The 17970-nt window shown below is 42.0% G+C and overlaps 1 protein-coding gene and 1 long non-coding RNA gene across 8 annotated transcripts in view; one reads left to right on the forward strand and one right to left on the reverse strand.

The window, feature by feature from the left end:
- TET3 (tet methylcytosine dioxygenase 3) overlaps positions 1 to 17970 on the reverse strand; it is a 97895-nt gene that overhangs the window by 46299 nt on the left and 33626 nt on the right. For 6 of the 7 annotated variants that reach the window (XM_056571503.1, XM_056571501.1, XM_056571500.1 and 3 more), the window contains one exon: positions 3736 to 6199. In XM_056571503.1, the coding sequence (XP_056427478.1) occupies positions 3736 to 6199 (2464 nt within the window). Of the gene's footprint in view, positions 1 to 3735; positions 6200 to 9562; positions 10274 to 17970 lie in introns of those variants that run through there. The other variant, XM_056571504.1, reaches the window with a different exon arrangement.
- Positions 2261 to 8878, forward strand: LOC130368149 (uncharacterized). The gene is made up of 3 exons (XR_008892298.1): positions 2261 to 2409; positions 6579 to 6762; positions 8775 to 8878. It is a non-coding gene; the product is annotated as an uncharacterized LOC130368149 (long non-coding RNA).

Consider the following 17970-nt stretch of genomic DNA (forward strand, 5'->3'; position numbering starts at 1 on the left):
TACGCAAGAGTAGCTAGCGGGTGATTAACCCCTTGGACGGTTTCCTCGGTACGGTTACACGCGAGGACAGCCTGAATTGTTTATCTTACAATTCAGGAATGTGGTCATTTAACCCTTCATGAAAACTATACTGTAATCTAACATTACTAAATCAATTCACGCCCTTCTCGTCTACTTAAGTTATCTCAGCACAATAACCCTACAGCTGTAGGTTTTCTCCCACACTTACGGCCATGGCTGACATTCCAGAATATCCGTATAACGTGGCATTGTTGTGGAATATTGCACATTAAGTATGGGTGGGGATATCCTGTGGTTTAAAGACAATTCAAGTGGAGAGGGGGATATCAGGCGCTACAAAATCCCATAAGTGTTCCTTAAATAGAACAAAAAAATGGTCTGTATACAGAAGTTAATTCTGGAGCAAGGTTTCTCTTTTTTTTTAAATTGCCCATTGTATTCACAGTTTAATACTCTTATCAAATGTTCTTACTTGGATGGGAAGGCATACTGGCTAACAGAAATATACAATGGGATTTTATGCAATCTTATTCTGTTTGTTTACAAAAAAAAGGACTACTGTTGTGTTATACAGGGATTTTGGTCACGGTTGTTTAACCAAAAATCACTGCTGCATTGCAGTGATCTTGCCATGTCAGGGCAACTGAATGGGATAGCGTTGCAATGAGCAGTTGCAAGAAATCTATTTGGGGTGGATTTCTTCAGTGTGTCAGGTCATGGTCGCAGCCACTTGTAGGTCACAACTCAATGACATTCAGTCAAACCTAAGCTCCGACACAACATGATCACTGCAGTATGACACAGAAATTCCGGTTGCATGCCAACATTGCCATGTAGCATCAGTGTTAAGGGATTGACTTAAGTGGACAAGTACACTGCTCAAAAAAATAAAGGGAACACTAAGATAACACATCCTAGATCTGAATAAATGAACTAATCGTATGAAATACTTTAGTCTTTACGTAGTTGAATTGTAAGGGGGTACTCTGAGGAACTAAACTTATCAGACACTTGTTCACAGGACAGGGGATAAGTTTCTGTCTGGGGTCCAAGTATTGCACCCACATCTCCTGTATGTAATCTGTCCAACATACCCATCTTGGACGTTGGCATGTGACGTCTGGCTCAACCAATCACCATTGCAGGAAGTGATTGGCTAAGCAGGCCCTCACTTACCCACATTAAGGAAGGTGGAGGCCAGACCGTGCAGAGGACATGAGCCACACAGGAGATGGTGGAGGGACCCAGCAGTTGGACCCCCCTTAATCAGACACTTATCTTCTATCCTGTGGATAGGGGGATAAGTTCTGTTCCCCAGAGTACCCCTTTAAGACTGGAGCTATACAAAAATTGTTATATCCAAGCAACATAAGTGTTTAAAGAGGAAGTAGCTTTAAAAAAAAAATAAAAAAAAAATAAAAGGTTGGGGTGGGAGGATGAGATGGCCATTTCACAATATCTTCCCTCTTAACACTTACGAAATGCCTGCTAAGTCAACCACTGGTTAAAATGGGGAACTAATGCACCCAGTAATGACTGTATGGGTTTGCGATATTGTGTGTTGAGATGAGACCACGAAGTTGTGATCAGTATGGACCTGGTAAGTATTAGAATGATGTTGGTGGGTTAGGGTGTTAGATCTATACTTTAAGCTTTTTTTTTAATATTTAATGCACTTAACCTTATTAAACAAAAAAGGTCTTCTAAAAGCGTAATACTCCTAAAGCAGATGCATAATACATAAAAGAATATTTGTCAATTGAAATCTGGTATCGAAAAGGGGTGGTCTAATCTATAACGTGATGAAGTTTGAAGTAAAAATCTCCAATCTTGGCGCTTCACCAAACGGTGTTAGATTTATTAATAGTCCAATAAAATTACATGCAGCATTCAACATGTTTCGGGCTCATACTGAGCCCTTTCTCAAGACGTGTATAGATGTTCACAGGACAGGGGATAAGGGGATTAATAAACCTAATACTGTTTGGTGAAGCGCCAAGACTGGAGATTTTTTCTTAACTCAAACTTTATTACCTACGGCCAGAATCCCGACTAGACCGGGAGCTGCAGGGCCGCTAACCTATATACGTGCGAACAGAGATTTTGTGCTCTTAGCATAACCAAATTTGGTGAGTGGAACTGATTTCATCTCACTTCATTTGAATACTATAAAGGGTGTCACACTAGGATTGTGCCCTTATCTTTTTTTCAGTTTTTTAGTTTAATCTATAATGTGGACTTTTGGCGAGGTTATACTGTATGAGCAAGCAAGATCATGCATGTTTAAATCCAGCATGAATAATCCTTTCCTGAGGGGAATGTTGGCTTGCCCCAATGCAAGATCATCTGCTGAGCCCAATGAAATGGGTTGGTGCAAGCAATGGTGTTGTAAGTATATGACCAGCTTATAGCTTTTGGATTTTTTAAGTGCAATTTTTTATTTTAATAATTGAATGACAGAAAACACTATCTACATTTGCTATGAGGAAATTAATTTAGAGTTGCATTTGCAACTCAAAATTAATTCCTCATAGCAAATGTAGATAGTGTTTTCTACAACGCCTTATGTAATGATAACTTGTCCAAAAAGCTGTGTTGAGACATTGATTCAGCAACACACTAAGATTACAATGTTATGCAAGTGCTTCCAAGCTATACGCCATTGCAGGTGGTGGTGTTAAACTATCAAGAAGCCTAAACCAAATTCTTATAAATTTCCTTGGTTTCATTCATAGCTACCATTATTTTTTATTACAAGTAATGCCTGTTTGTGTTGATGCTTACCGTATTTTTTGTCCTATAGGACGCACCGGCGTATAAGACGCACCCAATTTTTAGGGGCAAAATCTTAAAAAATAAAGATTTTGAACCCAATAGTGGTCTTCAACCTGCGGTCCTCCAGATGTTGCAAAACTTCAACTCCCAGCATGCCCGGACAGCCGTTGGCTGTCCGGGCATGCTGGGAGTTGTAGTTTTACAACATCTGGAGGTCCGCAGATTGAAGACCACTGCAGGAGGAGACCGCTGCTCCGGACCCGTCACCGCTGCCCTGGATGTCGCTCCATCGCTGTCACCGTGTCCCCGTCGTTCCGGAACGTCTCTGCTGCCGGCCGGGTATCCTCGCTCTCCGTCGCCGCCATCACGTCGTTACGCACGCCGACGTACGTACGCGACGACGAGGAAGGAGAGCGCCGGCCATACAGGGGATCCCGGCACGGAGCAGACACCAAGGAGGCAGGTAAGGTCCCTCCCGGTGTCCTGTAAGCACTAACCCGGCTATTCAGTCGGGCTGTTCGGGACCGCCGCGGTGAAATCGCGGCGGTCCCGAACAGCCCGACTGAACAGCCAGGTTAGTGTCACTTTCCCTTCAGACGCGGCGGTCAGCTTTGATCGCCGCGTCTGAAGGGTTAATACAGGGCATCACCGCGATCGGTGATGTCCTGTATTAGCCGCGGGTCCCGGCCGTTGATGGCCACAGGGACCGCCGCGATAGGGGTGTATTCGCCGTATAAGACGCACCGACTTTTTCCCCCCAGTTTTGGGGGAAGAAAAAGTGTGTCTTATACGGCGAAAAATACGGTACATTTCATTTTCCCCATCCTGCAATGTGACCTTTTGGATAGTCTGAAGAAATAATGCATCGATTTTGTGGAATATTCATCTTGCCCAATAGAGAATTTTATACTTCGTACATAAGTAAATGTTTGTACTTACCCACACAGTCACATGTTGGGAATTCAGCTTGAGCCCTTTTAGCTGGAGTGTCCAATAAACTCTTGGTTGGTGAAGTTAAATAGCTTAATGGAGATTCCAAAAACCCACTTAGAGAAGGATTAAAAGGCAGTTCGCTTTTTGTAGGTGTTCCATCAAGTTGTTTATTTTCCTCTGAGAAGCACGTGGTAGATACCACTGTAATAGCACCAGAAGACTCAATTTTGACCTGTCTTGGAGACTTGGATGAGAAAAGACTTTCAAAATTCTGAGACATTTCTTGGCTCACCGACATGGTAGAGTTTTTGACCGGTGGTGGTTGAGGAGGTAACAGGTGTCTGGCCTGTGGCTCTATAGGCATTGCTGGCTTTGCAGGACTTGCACCATTTTGAGAGGCCATCTCTGTACTTGGGAGTGGGAAGTCGTCACCAAACTCTGCTTCAAACTGTCTGATCAAATCTTCAAATTTGTCATCAATGAGATCATTTTGGACAGAAACATGACCCGTATTGGCCTGCTGACTAACAGAGTCACTCTGTGCAGAGCTAGAGCTGGTGTCATCAATAGAAGAGGAAGTATTGGTACTTTTCGGACCAAAACGGTTTGTTTGATGAATACCAAGCGATAAGCTACGGCCCTGCCTATCATTTGACTGATTTACAGAGCACGTTTCCTGAGTGTTTAATGTAAATCTGTTGTCAACACTAGCCTGTGACCCAGGCTGGGATGTAAGCACCATTGATTTGTCATTGGGAAGGGACTGGTCAACCTTTTCACTGGGTTGACTATCTTCATGCAGAGGCGGGTGAAATTCTTCTATTTTAATTTGACTCATTGGCAAGAAGAGAGCCTGGCCTTCTTTTTGCTTAGGCTTTTTGATCTGTACTTGTTTACGGGGGACTTTTATCTTCGGCTCAGCTTGTTTTTGCGATGGGGATTGCCCTCTCTTTTTCCTTTCCTTTACTGGCTTATCTGCGGTCTTTGCGGCCTTTGGAGAGTTTGGCACCCACCAATTTTGTTGTTCTTGTGATCCTTGCTGTGCAGCCTGAGAGTCTACGAAGAGGTTGCGTTTATGGTGAAGATGTTGCTGTAATGCAGCCTGTGTACTCCTATGGAATTCAGATTCTTGGAACAGCTGAGATAACTGCTGATCTGGTGACATTTTGTAGAAGTCAGATGTTGGGGTTTCTTTCTTCACAGAGCCTTGTTTTGACTTTTTGACTTTGGGCGTTATGGACTCAGGTCCCTTGAACACAGACTTAATGTAATCGTCTGCATTACCCAGCAACTGTTTCAACCCGGACATGGGATCTGAAGGTGTTCTTGGTTGCTCTGGACCTTGAGCCCATTGCTGCATAAATTCAGATTTTTGTGGAGTGGATACTTCATTTTGCAGCATAGGAGTGCCATGAGATAGTTTTTCTGGAATGTACTGTCCTTCATGGTAACTAGGTGCTTTGTTTTGATCCCAAGATGTTTGTCTGGAGGGTTGAGACATAGGAAGTGCATTACCACCAGTGTATATTTGGGATTGCTGATTCTGGAACATTTCATTGCATGACATTGGTAATAACTGACCCTGGTCAACCTTTGCAGGTGAAAAATGTGTTAGGCGTTCGTGGGAAGGTAAAGGTGTTTGTGAAGGGCCATTGGGACAATCCTTGTTTGTTTGTGGAAGTGCAGAAGATAACTGTGTAAGCGCTTCAATGGCAATTGCAGTTTGCAGACTTATATTTTTCTCTTTTGCAATGCTCCATGCATTCTGAGAGAAGGGTAGGGGGCCTGAGGGGCATTTTGCTATCTTATTTTCTAGTGCTAGCACATGTTCTTTAGAGTAGTTCTTTTCCACCAACTCCCTGCTGACCTGATTCAGGGGGTTGTGGGAGCCATCTTGACGGTCCTTAACAGATTTTATTTTGTTCTCAAGCCATTCCAAGTAATCGGGACATTCGGGTCCATCACAGTTACAGTTAGGAGGTTTCATGCCATGTTTTGCAAGTTCCAAAGCAGTTTTTAGAGTATTAATATCTTCGGGGCAAGATGGAGGTTTATTTTCGGGAAGGCTAGAGCCTTCTCTATTCATCTCATAATGGAACTTTTCATATAACTGCGTCGACACCATAGAAGGAGGCCCTGATGCTTGTAACCCATAGGACATCGCCTCGGCCACAGCAGAGAACGCTACTAGGTTTTTGGCATCTTCTAAATTAGAATTGTTAGCAGCAGCGTGATTGTGGATGTGAGCGTTATCCCAATTGATTTTTTTGCCAGAATCCTGTGGAATAGGAGGATTGCTTAACCAAGGGTTTGCTTCCATTAATAGCCTATTTCCCAAATCTTCACATCCCTTATTCAGCAGGACTTGGTCACATGCCTGCGTCACCCTTCCTTCTTCAACAGGATTGACTGGCCCCGTTTCCATTTGGTCTGTTTTGGGTCCATCAACTAAAAAATCTTCCGAGCAATTCTGGGGAAAGACAAACATAAAAAAAAATTAATTATATATTTTGGGATTTTCTAAAAGTATTTTTAGATAAGAATAAGACAAAATAAATGGTAAACATGTTTATCCAAAAATTATACAAACATGACTATTTTTGAATAACACTTTCCCTTTAAATATATTTGCGAAGTTTCATGTGACACAATGAAAGGAACTGGCAGGCTCATGTATTGCAATTGAATGATGCAAATATTTAGTAAGTTTATTAGTCATGAAACTGAAGTTGCTCAGTCATAAAATTAATGATCTCTAAGGAAAATGTTAATGATAAAAACCTTTGACCCATTCAGCTTGTGGGTCTTTAAGTAGCGCTACTCTTCATTCAGATCTTCTGTTCCCACAGCCAGCCCCCCTACGCATAGTCATAATATCTATGCTGTACAAAGTGATGGAAAAAAAATAATACTAATCTACTATTAGAGATGTGTTATTACTCAGCATCTGTTCTAGTCATGAAGTACTTTTGGAGGCGTCAACAGCCATCTTGTAATGACTACATATAAGCGTAGGCCTCCCCCTACACACAGGTGAGTTATTCCAAAATGTAAATTTAATAGTTGCCAGTGAAGTAGTGACTAATAGTCATAAGGTCTGTCATATATAAAAGTACAATTTCATAGACATTGGTTAAACCCACACTATGTATGACTAAGACCGTGTTTCCCAAACAAGGTGCCTCAGGCTGTTGCAAAACTACAACTCCCAGCATGCTGGGAGTTGTAGTTTTGCAACAACAGGAGGCACATTGGTTGGGAATTACTGACCTAGGGGGTATGTGCGCCATATACCTCCTATGTCTTTCAACTGTGGACCTCCAGCTGCTGGCTGTCCAGGCATTTAAGGAGTTGTAGTTTTGCAACAGCTGGAGACACCCAGATTGAGAAACACTGGTCTAAGGCCTAGTTCAAGCTACCATAATGTGGCAGTACTGGTGCAAGTTCCGGCCCAACTGTGGGTATAGTGGCAGATTCCTATAGGTCTAGGATGTATTAAAGGAGAACTATAATGCTGGGAAACCTCTCCTCCCCATCCCGTGATCTCCTGTACGAGCCTTGGCCCCCCCCCCCCCCCCCCCGGGAACAGAGCGTGTTGACCCCGCCACTAAGCGGTGGCCCCCCTCCATATATCTCCATGGGAGAGCCAAACATAGGCGAACATAGAGGGGGAGTGTTGGCCTTTGTGCGGGAGTCGACATGCCGCGTTCCCGGAGAGAGCCGGGGCCCCATACAGGAGATAGCAGGGGGTCCCAGTGGTCGGACCCCATGCGATCTAAAACCTATTGCCTATTCTACGGAAAGGGTATACATTTTTTTTTAACATGATCTCTCTCCTTTAGTAGCATTATAGGCATATAGGAATATGCCACTATACCCACAGTTGGGCCAGAACTTGCACCAGTACTATGGACCAAGTTACAGTTCTCAGAATAGGCTTAAGGATTGTATAAGGGCATCTCATTCAATTTGCAACACTTTATTAATGGACAGTGATGACTTTTCATGTTGACTCGTAATTCATTGTGTGGTGTATGTATGGTGAAAGTACAACCATCTTTCATAGCTAGATCTCTAGGGGGATTTGAAGCCTACAGACAGCTGCTTATATGGATAGAAGATAGCTGTAGCAATCCACTGTGATCTTGACAAGCAAAGGATTGTCTAAAAAACGACAGATGTAATTTTGCTTGTGGGTGTAACCATTGAAAACCTCTAAAAATGTCAATGCTGACATCAATGGGCTTTACATTGTGATCAAGCATTACGCAAGAGGAGCAGAAATCAAATTTATGCCCCAGACTTGTGCAGCTGTATGGCAAATTGTTGTATGGTATATTTATTGGTACACGGTGGTATTAGAAAGTGCACTACAGTTGACGCAAAAGGTATACAATGTATATCCACCAACTATACACCCAAAGGGCCCTTATGGCATAGGTTTGGCTAATGATAGCATACGGACACAATAGACATAATTTAAGTAGAAGTACCGAATTTTTGGTTTTACTTCTATTTTTAAACCATTACCCAAATCTTGTTCCAAAGACCTCTATGCATGGGTCGCTAAAGCCAAGAAGCAGAAGGTCTGTCAACTACGGCCATACACATACATTCATGATCACATGGGTCAATGTCAAGGCCAAGTATACTATACACATTGTGACCCTCTTAATGCATATGTTGTTGTGACCTTGTTGACAGACACCAGATGCAGTTCTTACAATAGATTACACAATTGTGAAAAGAACCTCCTACCCCAAAACTGCACTACAAGCATGAATTACAAAAGGTAAAAATGTGTATTTTTTGTGAAATCCAGTTACATTTTTACAAAATCTTTTGATACAACTAAAAACTAAATTTATTGCATAAACTCTGTACTACATAACCTTGCTTAATCAAAGATTACCAAAACATAAAATATTTCTATACCAAAATTACTACTGGAATTCTATTCAATACGGTAACAGAATTAGACGGTTGTCCATTTCTGAAACTGCACAGGGTTAAGTAGGATGTCTTTTTTTTTTCTTCCGCTACAGAGCCTGGCTTTGTGAACCAATAAAATCCCACACCAGCCATCACACTCCATCATTTGCTACCTCTTTGTCTGCTGCAGAAGGACACACTGAAATAAAGACTTACACCGATGCCGAATCTCCTCAAACATCCTCCAAGAAAGCTTCTCCGGTAGCAGAACATACAATAAACAGTCTTGTATTGTGTCCCCAAGAATCAGTCTCTTGGAAGCGAAAATACTTACTATACAAATATAGCTTATGACAATACAGCATGCAAACAATATATCCTATAAAACATCCTATCCTTTCATGGAGCGGCACTGCATACAAGTACTCTAGATGTAAAACAGAGAAATAATATTTGCAGAAAGTGCAGAAGGAGGGAAAATATGGGAGAAGGGGGGGGGGGGGTATAATGAAAATCAAATGCAATTCACATTGTAACGCCATAAGCACTGAGGTGTAACCTATGGTGACACATAGATGACATTTTTCATAGAATCTGAGATTACAGACCTGTTTCCAACACAACAGTATGCATACAAGCCTAGAATGCCTATGTTATGGCCACTACTTAAAACCTTGACAAAGGAGCCGAAGAAACCCTAAGGATCCACTGCAATTAAATATATCATAATGTAACATATCCCAAGCACATGATCACCGGCGTCATCAAACCTTTAACCCTTTCACAGAATAACCTCAATTTTCTAAGCTGAAGATATAAAATATAAAGCAGATCAATAAAAGGCCCGGCTCCCAGCATTCTAATAAGAACTATAGAAAAATGAACAAGGAGAGGCACTTACGTTGAAAGGATCCAACAGAAAAAAAACAAACAAAAAAACTGAATCCGTAAAAATGAGGAAGCATAAGAAGGAAGAGAAGTCCTGGGGCTTTAAAGGACGCGAGAGTAGAAGTGGTGAGCAGGAAGCGGCTTAGAGATTCAGCCTACACACACCTCACCCTCCCCCCTCCTAACAGCTGTAGGGGCCATTAGCCCTGTCAAACAGCACACGTACATTCTGCATACAGCACAGAGGCTCGCTCTGCTGCAAACTACAGAGAGAATGGTCGCTAAAACACAGACAGGCGGTTCCTCTCTCCATGGACAACAGATATATGGCAGCAGAATCCAATGCAGCATTCTGTGTCGCCCTGGTGGCCTTGTCTGTTGACTCTGCTCATTTATAGATACACAGTAAGGCTGCAATTACTTTATCTCTCGCTTTTTTTTCCTCTTTAAGACTATGCTCGCTAGCGGGAAAAGAAAAGCTGTCTTTTTTCGCTCTCCGAATACGGATGGCTTTCGGTATTGAGTTTCACTTCTCCCTGGCACAGGGCATGCGGAAAGGCAGAGAGAGCTCCCATTCTTTTCCTGCTCTTAGTCCCAATCTCCCCGTATGATGTAATCTGGAAAGCACAGACAGATAAAGCGGAGTCCACCCTTCCACGGCTGCGTAAGACGGTCTGCCAATCAGAAGCTGGGCACAGCTTACGTAGCGCAAAGTGCCATACTTTCTACTATAATACTGGCATAATTAGATGGCTTCTCTACAGCGGTAGAATTACGTACTCTTATGCCACGCTGTTTTGGCGGGACTACTTATTTAGAAACACTAGAAGTACTACAGGGTAAGGATAACAGGTATACAGTACGGAGAGTTTAACGCTGTATGACAGGTCCAAATATCTCTCTTAACCCCTTAAGGACTCAGCCCATTTGGGCCTTGAGGACTTGGACAATTTTATTTTTACATTTTCCTTTTTTCCTCTTCGCCTTTTCTTTATCATCCACTGACTAGTATGAGGGCTTGTTTTTTGCGCAACCAGTTGTCCGTTGTAATGCCATCACTCACTTTACCATAAAATGGATGGCGCAACAAAAAAAATACTATTTGTGTGAGGAAATTAAAAAGAAAACCGCAATTTTGCAAATTGTGGAAGGTTTCGTTTTCACGCCGTACAATTTACGGTAAAAATGATATGTGCTCTTTATTCTTTGGGTCAATACGATTAAAATGATACCCATGATAACATACTTTTCTATTACTGTTGCGCTTAAAAAAAAATCGCAAACTGTTTAACCATATTAGTATGTTTAAAGCAGCAGTATGAGGGCTCAATTTTTGCGCCGTGATCTGTAATTATTGATACCATATTTTCTTATATAAAACTTTTAATACATTTTAAATAAATTTTTTTTGGGGGAATAAAATGCTATAAAAAAAAGCAGCTATTTTGGCCTTTTTTTTACATTCACGCCGTTCACCGTACGGTATCATTAACATTTTATTTTAATATTTGGGATATTTACGCATGCGGTGATACCAAATATGTATATAAAATATATTTTTTTTACACTTTTTGGGGGTGAAATAGGGAAAATGGGACAATTTACGTTTTTATTGGGGGAGGGGGGGTTTCAAATTTTTTTTTACTTTTATTTTTACACTTTAATAGTCCCCATAGGGGACTATTTATAGCAATCATTCGATTGCTAATACTGTTCAGTGCCATACATAGGAGACCAGACCAGAGCAGAAGACCCGTGGAAGGCAGCAGAGGCAGGGGAGGGGACCTCTGGCTGCCATGCTGGATGATCAGATTGCCGCCGCAGCGATGCGAGCGATCCGATTATCCATTTTAGTGTCCGCAATGATGCAGATGCCGTGATCTGCAGTTATCACAGCATCTGAGCGGTTAATGGCGGACATCCGCGCTAGTGCAGCCGGGACCTGCCGCGAATGACACGAGCATCGCTCCAATGCTCGCGGTTATGCATAGGACGTAAATGTACATCCTGATGCGTTAAGTACCAGCTCACCAGGACGTACATTTACGTCCTGCGTCGTTAAGGGGTTAAAGGGGTACTCCGGTGGAAAACATTTTTTTTTTTCATATCAACTGACTCCAGAAAGTTGAACAGATTTGTAGATTGCTTCTATTAAAAAAATCTTAATCCTTCCAGTACTTATCAGCTGCTGTATGCTCCAGAGGAAGTTGTATGGTTCTTTTTTGTCTAACCACAGTGCTCTCTGCTGACACCTCTGCCTGTGTCAGGAACTGTCCAGAGTAGCAGCAAATCCCAATAGAAAACCTATCCTGCCCCAGACAGTTCCTGACATGGACAGAGGTGTCAGCAGAGAGCACTGTGGTCAGACAGAAAAGAACTGAAAAAGAACTTTCTAGCACCAGTTGATTTGAAAAAAAACAAAGCAGTACCCCTTTAAACAGATTACATAACACACTTAGCAAAGAGTAAACGGCTAATGTGTTAAAGCTATAGAGTTGACATATGACCGTTCATCTATTGGTCTACCTTACAGAGATATCGCCAACCTTTAATCCTTTTATAGCTTCATTTATAGGCAAATAAATCTACCACCTTTAGTGAGATTTTGAGGTCTTCATCAGGATCCATAAAACACAACGTCAACAAAAAAACAAGGTGTCAATTTTATAATGCTTTCTGTGGTCTGAATGAAAAGCCTTACAAAGTGGAGTTCATGGTGCACCACTGGGTGGAAAACATGTGACGAATCAAGAAAATGTAAAAGAATATATAGTAAACAGCTAAACAAAAACCTTATCTATCATAACACACTACACCCATGGCCATGAGGTTTAACCTCAAAACTGTGGACTATTGTTTTAAAAATATACATATACACAGTTTGGTGTCAGTGAAGAACCAAACATGTTGTCATCCAGACAAACTACAAATGACCAAAATAGGATGAGTTTAACTGGACATGACAATACTTGGAAAACCTTAGTAGGTTGTAGGTAAAGCATATCACCTAACCTACAACAAAAAATTATGGACATACCATTGAAAACCCTGAAGACCAAAACACAAGGGCCCAGATTCATCAAACTATGTGAGAGTAAAAATAGAGCGATTTTCCCACAGCAACCAATCACAGCTCAGCTTTCACTTTACCAGAACTCATTAGCTGAGCTGTGATTGGTTGCTGGCGAAAAATCCCACTTTTTTTTTCCCCTCACACAGATAACTCTGGGCCAATGTTATACTGAAGAAACTGGTGTAATAACGGGCACAGAGGATCCCATTCACTTGAATGAGATTTCTTGAATGTCCGTTAGAACTCCCGTTATTGTGGCCGAAGACAGCGGGAGTAAAAGACATGTCATGCACACATTTTTCTCCCGCTATCTTCCTAACGGAGGTCACCTAACGGGTGAAGACTGTAGTGTGAAAGGAGCCTTAGAATGACAACCACTGTCCATATGAGTTATTAGAGAATATCGACATAGTACAGGAGGCCAACTCATTTGGGATCCCCATTATGACCCAGGATAGAGAGCTGGTCTAAAAAGGGGTGCTGCTCTGGATGACTGTGTCCATCCATGCATTTGAATGGCCATCATGTAATGCTACATTTTATGCAGAGAAATATAGAAAGTCCAGCTCACCTACTAGTTCCCGCGCTCAGATCTCCACCCAGACTCCGTGTGTCCAACAATGAAAGAAGAAGAAATCATCCAGCACTTAGGAAAACCAGCAGCTTTAATTTCAAATCCTCTTTAAAATAACATGGAGCTGTTACACTTCACATCATCTGAGGGATTTTGACGCGTTTCGAGCGCATGCGCTCGAAACGCGTCAAGATCCCTCAGATGATGTGAAGTGTAACAGCTCCATGCTATTTTAAAGGAGTAGTCCAGTGGTGACCCAGTGGTGAACAACTTATCCCCTATCCTAAGGATAGGGGATAAGTTTGAGATCGCGGGGGGTCCGACCGCAGGGGCCCCCTGCGATCTCCTGTACGGAGCCCCGACAGCCCGCGGGAAGGGGGCGTGTTGACCTCCGCACGAAGCGGCGGCCGACACGCCCCCTCAATACAACTCTATGGCAGAGCCGAAGCGCTGCCTTCGGCAATCTCCGACTCTGCCATAGAGATGTATTGAGGGGGCGTGTCGGCCGCCGCTTCGTGCGGAGGTTGACACCCGCTATCTGGCCGGAGAGCCTGGTCCCCGTACAGAGAGATCGCAGGGGGCCCCAGCGGTCGGACCCCCCGCGATCTCAAACTTATCCCCTATCCTTAGGATAGGGGATATGTTTTTCACCACTGGACTACCCCTTTAAAGAGGATTTGAAATTAAAGCTGCTGGTTTTCCTAAGTGCTGGATCATTTCTTCTTCTTTCAATGCTACATTTTACCCTACATGAAGAAAGGGGCTGGAATAAAGGTAAGGTTCAATGTTTGTTTTCAATGTAAGGAGACAACTACTCAAAACTGCACTAAAGTTGTCTTCTTTGAAGAGGCCATCTGCCTAGAAGATGGCCGGTATGCATATTATATGATGGAATTGAAAATTTATCACAGGAAAACTGGTCGGGATAAGGTGGTGGTCTTCTCATAGGTGTTCTTTTTGAGATGTTTTACTGTATATCACAAAAAATAGATATTAACATTTCAATCATGAAAACTGGTTATGCACATCACTGTATCTTTAAATGGAAGGATGGCTGGACAAGTCTTTCCTGTTTTTATCAGGACAGCTCTGAACAAAGTCAACATGTGCCTGAAATGTGACATTCCATCGCTCCATAGTATGAAACAGAAGAAAACTCCCTAGCCTTTAGGGCCTCTCTTGTCACTGTAACCAGATTATAGCTATGATTTTGGATCTATATCATGACCAGACTCCCTATTTTATGTAACAATCTTATTAAAGGTTATTTATACAGAGTGCATCGATGGGGATTTGTTGTATCCCACTGGAAAAATATAACCCTCGGCTGATGACACCAGCATGAAATCAATTAACCTGGGTGAAATAGTCTTATTCCAAATGGTATAACATGATCTTGTTCTGTTCAACATAAATCATATGAATCATGTACTGCCCACATTGATGAACAAATACAACACCACCAAAAAAAAAAAACATGTTATCACTATAAAGGACAAGCAAGAGTTAAAACATTCAGACGCGGCTTTTAGGTGCATATTTTGCCCTGCTTTTAGACAAGAGGCCTCGCACATGCTGTAAATGAACTATTTGCTGTCAGTTGTACCGGTTTACGCATCGTGGGAGGGGGCGGGAAGAAATAAGATGTCATACAACTACACGTGCTTCTGTATCACACATGGGAGGAATTCAACAGCCCAGAATAAAAGAAAACGAATAACAGATAAATTCAACCAGATCGATTCAACCACTTCTTATAGACTGCAGCACTGAAATGGAGGAGGAGGAAGAAAAAATAAATTAAAAAAAGCATGCACAAGGCAGGGCGGTGTAGAATAAGACCCTGAGCTCTAACAGATAATGAAGATACTACTAGACACAAGCAAATCCATGGGATGATACTAGTTCCTTGCAGGTTCCTTCATATACATTTTTTTTTTATTTTAGAGAGAGAATTTCAGTCAACATTCATGGCCTGTATTGGGATTTTTATGGGTTACACTTTAACAGCCTCAGCATTCCAAGAGTCAAACAGTAACTTCCCAAGTTTATTTTGTATCTGCCCCCCTGCAGCAACCTTTAGAGGGTAATACAAGCCGGGTGAATGATTTATTCTTCTTCTCTAGGTCTTGCACCCTTTCATTATCTGCAGGTTTGAAGCGAAGTAAAACAAGGTGATGATTGGAAAATCTTTAACCAGTATACAAACAGACCGAAGCTTGGAGCTCTACATTAAGTTGTTCTCGCTTTGTGTCAGACTGAAAGTAGAAAGTTGCTTAGACTTGAAGAAATTCATTTTCTGGCAGGATGTCATGTGTGGTAACCATTATATCACATTCTCCATCTCTACCCTTAAATTCAAAGGCAGTAAAATATATGAAAAGAATAAGGCCAACTGGGGAAGTTCTATTTTATGGGTTCAATAGGTTGGCAGAAGTCTATATTGAGTCTACATCTGATAAAACAGATCCATAGCAATGCCTGTATGACAGTGATGGTGGTGTGTGGGGGGTCTCTCTATGAACATAGCAGTCTATTAGCACTCTGACAATCATGTATAGTTTTTATGTACAGCAAGAAAGCTCCGATTTTCCTTTATTCTGGATGTAACGGTAACTACAACGCCTCACATTTCCTATCTGTTAATAACATGGACCTATATTGACTGTGTGACGCTAGCCTATTACCTGGGAAAACCGATGCGACCACAGATTAAGAAGATTGGTGCTGTCTAAAAAGGAGCCTATGACATGGCTTAACTATCATGCACGCAGGACTGTACAAATGATCACTGAACTTTTTACATAGGGAAATCTGCTGCTGACAAACCAGGATTTTTTTTAACCTGCCAAAATTATGGAATTGGCCGAAAAAGAAGTGTTTGCTGGATGATCGCTGAACCTATCACGTGGGGCAATATCTGTCTGTCAACCTGCTCCCCATCCCCTATACACACGCAAGCTTGGTGTGCATGTACTGAATTAGGTCATAGCCACTGACAAACACATTTGGTGGCTGCTTAGCACCCCAGTGGCAATAGGATCGGGCAGGTGAAATTCAATACCCCTGATTATTCTCTCGCCTCACCTCTGTCAAAGGAGCATCAAGAGGCCACCATACACATTATATGGTCAGCTGATCCTGCCAAAATCAGTGCGCTCAGGCGACAGGTCTAATGTGTATGGTCACATTAACTTTATGGGTTTACATATGTGCCTTTGCAATGTACATGAGGCCTTAACACCTCAGTATCAATGCAACTGGAGATTCTATTATGGAGTCTTCTGCTTTTTTGCAAAACAGGTGCAAGTCAAATGCCTAACTTCTACCATGTTTGCTTAAAATGCTTTGTATTCTGGAATCCCAACCTGTACTAGTCCAGAGCTGCATTCACAATTCTTCTGGCTGCAAAGCTGAAATACTGATGCTGGCTCCACATCTGCATGGTGCATGCTTTGGTGATTTGCCCTTTCAGAAGGATCTTCTTTCTACCAGACCAGCCCATCTGCATCATGGGAACATAGCTATTAGGAATGGGTTTGACAACTAGGTGTCCATTGTATCCCATGGCAACCAAAACTTTTCATGATAATTACTTATATGTCTATTCATCCTTGTGTGTTTCTATGGGTCAGTAACTGAAGCACGATGCACTGCATTTTATGAATATTTGTTCTACCACAGCAAGGACTCCTAAACACTAAATCATTGTTCATATAAGCACGTGAACAGTACAAGTCTATCAGACTAGCTGCCGTCTTAACAGCCGTTATCCCAATTATTTGGAACATAATAGTAGTCAAGACAGGCTTACTGGTGCGGAAACTGGTGACATAGTGACAGAGCACGAGAAAAGCTAAGTGCTGGGGCAAAGCTTTGGATTCCAAAATGGGTTGAAAATTTCTGTGTGTACAAGTATACTTATTTGCTATAACATTAAAGCCATGAAAGGTGAAATTAATAATGTTGTTTACATGGTGACAATGGTGCCTGTCCAGGGTGGTAAGATAACATGTCAGAAATAGGAATAATGGACAAGTATAAGGATCTGGACAACTGCAAAGTTGACAAGAAGACCGGATCAAAAGTATCTCCATAATGGCAGGTCTTGTGGAGGTGGTGGTCCTGGTTTGCAGTGGGCACCCAAGGCTCTTTAATGCATGTACAAAATGCTAGCCTGTCTGTTCCGGTCCCACAGTGGGTTGGTTTTATAAAAAAAATATAAAAAACTGGGGTCATGAGCAACAAGCAAAGTTGCAACCCACCAACTTTGCTGTAAATAAGAAATGTCAGCAAAAGCAGTGTTATTCACTGGCATTCATGTGTTCCACCTGCCTATTGTTTGCAGAATAAGTGCACCCCATGGCACTGGAAACACGCCCCCTGGCACACTGCAAACGCTCTTCAGAAATGGTTGAGGAACCTTCAAAAAAAAAAAAAAAATCCTGTCCTCTTTTCCAAATGTCTAGGTTCCAGATACCACAAGACCCCTTTGGATAGGTCATATCAGTTATAATGTTACAGTTGATTCGTATAGACGTTTATATCATGTCTTATCTCAGAGTACACCATTCTTTTCATTCTTCACAATAAAGTGAAATTAAAATTAACAGATTAATGTTATCTGTTAAAATAACTTACATTCACAAAATTATAAAAAAAGGGACAGAGATACACAAATCAATGTATGTACCCGCCCACCAAAGATCATAAAAAAAAACATGCACAAAAGCCACCAGTCTACGATGAGCGCAAACACCAGCAACCTTTGCTC

The sequence above is a fragment of the Hyla sarda genome, chromosome 4 (assembly GCF_029499605.1).
Source record: "Hyla sarda isolate aHylSar1 chromosome 4, aHylSar1.hap1, whole genome shotgun sequence".
Taxonomy (NCBI): Eukaryota; Metazoa; Chordata; class Amphibia; order Anura; family Hylidae; genus Hyla; species Hyla sarda.